At 46.6% G+C, this 2,500-nt stretch overlaps 1 protein-coding gene across 10 annotated transcripts in view; it reads right to left on the reverse strand.

Annotated features, from left to right (window-relative positions):
- gphnb (gephyrin b) overlaps nt 1-2,500 on the reverse strand; it is a 108,628-nt gene that overhangs the window by 17,531 nt on the left and 88,597 nt on the right. For all 10 annotated transcript variants that reach the window (XM_048250092.1, XM_048250086.1, XM_048250091.1 and 7 more), the window contains one exon: nt 622-664. In XM_048250092.1, the coding sequence (XP_048106049.1) occupies nt 622-664 (43 nt within the window). The remainder of the gene's footprint in view (nt 1-621; nt 665-2,500) is intronic.

Here is a 2,500-nt window from a genome sequence, read left to right on the forward strand (position 1 = left end):
AGTGAAGACTCTGGTCTAACACCATACTGATCTCCTACCACCAGTTTATATTATATTGTATAATGGAGCGCACTGCTGCATACTGTATACCACCACACCATTCACCTTATTACACCTTATTCCCCCATTTTAGAAACGTATTTTCTTCCGCCTTGTGTTCAATATTCCGGTCGGCTAGTTAGCTTCATTGGAATAACACGGCAGAATAGGATGCAGAGGCTAACTTGGGAGGAAACGAAAAGTGTCAGATGGCAAGATTGTACGCCACACAAGGCTATTCACCTCCTAACTTTAGGATGACCCATAACATATGATGCTAGTCATCTCCATAGAACTCTGCTATCTCAATGTATGGCAATGGATATACTACACAATGGAAAGTTCAGACCCACCATGTTTACGCACGGAATAAGATGAATATCTGTGTTAGGTGCAGGAAGCCACAGGCCAGATTTAACACATTGTCGCTCACATGTGGACACACACACACACACACACACAAACACACACATACAGACACACACACACACACACACACACACACACACACACACACACACGCACGCACACACAAGTGACCCTCTAATCAGTACATGGAAGAGGCAAGTAAAGGTCACTCACTTGCTCTGAGAATGTTTTCTTTGCTGCTGCATCGTGATTGCACCTGAGTAGAGAGAGAGGGGGAGGGAGGGGAGGGGGAGGAGAGAGAGAGTTGGAGAGAGGAAGGGAGGGAGAGAGCGATGGAGGGATGTGGGAAGAGAGAGAGGGAAAGAGGAAGAAAGTAGACAATGAGATAACGAAAAATACATTTTTGTTTTTGTCTCTTCCTCTTCTTGAGAAAGCAGTGCTGTCCCGATGTCCCATTACACAACTGTGAAAAAACAACAACAGAAACAACAACAACAACAACAGCAGCAACAACAACAGCAACAACAACAGCAATAACAACACCAACGAGAGAAAGGTTTGTCACACCTCTTTTCTGCACAGAATTTGGACTGATGACTAGACCACTCTATGGTCTGATTCCGCAACAATTCAAGCCGAATGTTTAAAAGCACTACCACTAAGGGTTCAGACCAAATCTGGGGGAGCCTTAACTTAGCTCTCCATTCAGGCCAGTGACAAACTCTCTCTCTCTCTCTCTCTCGTGCGCTCTCTTGAGCGTTACAACTAAAACACAATCAACATTCCATTCCACAGGAGTTGAAAAAACCATGAACACCAAACTAATGCGTAGACTAATATGGCCTGCTGTAAAAACGTCATGAGATGGACCTCGTCTGGCGCTGGCATGAAACTGAAGGTAGGCACTGGTGTGATGTTATTATGTGTTAAAGGCTGGGCTTGGTCTGGCTCTGATGGAGAAGTGGACCTTATTGTTGACCTTAGTGCTGAGCTAATGTTTGTGAAGTCACAGGCTCATGGTGAGATTCAGCTTAGCATAGAGGTAATCTAGTCATCTGAGTGTGCATGTGAAGGTTTGCCTGTGTGTGTGTGTGTGTGTGTGTGTGTGTGTGTGTGTGTGTGTGTGTGTGTGTGTGTGTGTGTGTGTGAGTGTGATTATGATGGTGGCAAAGAGGACAACGCTTTGTGTCGCTACACATCCAAAGGAACAGGATGAGAGAATGCTGTGTGTGTGTGTGTGTGTGTGTGTGTGTGTGTGTGTGTGTGTGTGTGTGTCATTGTCAAAGATAGAATATGTGCATGATCGTGAGTAGGCGTGAATGTGTGTGTGTGTGTGTGTGTGTGTGTGTGTGTGTGTGTGTGTGTGTGTGCATGCATGCCCTTTCAGATGGAATGACATCTCTCAATTCTCTCCAAAGTGTTCTGTCATGCTGGGTGGAACATGATGTTGAGACACACGCTGATTGGCCTGTCCACCTGTCCATCTTTCTGTCTGTCTGTCTTTTGTGCCTCTGATTGGACACCCACTAGGGTGCTGTTCACTGATTAGCCGGACATTGAGTTGCAGACATTCAGAAGTCATCCGTTTTGTATATGTATTTGATAGTGAACTGGAGGACAAGTCTAAAAAAATCGAAGCACGCATGTTGTCAATTGCTTCCTCAATGAGAGTGACCCTTGACCCCAAAGTGATGGATTATGGGAGGCCAGGACAAAGTCTCTCTGTCCACACAAAAACAAAATGACCTCCACTGAATACACAGGGCACCAAACCAGCCAGACAGCCAGGTGTGGAGAGGAGGAGGGTGAAAAGAGAGAAGGGGGGGGGTGAAAGCAGGAAAAGAGCAAAGGAAAGGAGGGAGGAAGGGAGGGAGGGAGGGAGGGAGGCAGAGAGGAAAAGTCTGGAATGTGGTGGAGTGATCCTACAGAAACTACAGCCCAGAGAAAGAAAGAAGCAACGGACCAGAGACAGACGACCGTGTCGAAACGAAAACGACAACATCCAGTACAAGAGGGAGGGAGGGAGGGAGGGAGGGAGAGAAAGAGAGAGAGAAAGAGAGAGAGAGAGAGAGAGAGGGGGGGGGCAAACACT

This window comes from Alosa alosa, chromosome 8 (genome assembly GCF_017589495.1).
Source record: "Alosa alosa isolate M-15738 ecotype Scorff River chromosome 8, AALO_Geno_1.1, whole genome shotgun sequence".
NCBI classification, from domain to species: domain Eukaryota; kingdom Metazoa; phylum Chordata; class Actinopteri; order Clupeiformes; family Clupeidae; genus Alosa; species Alosa alosa.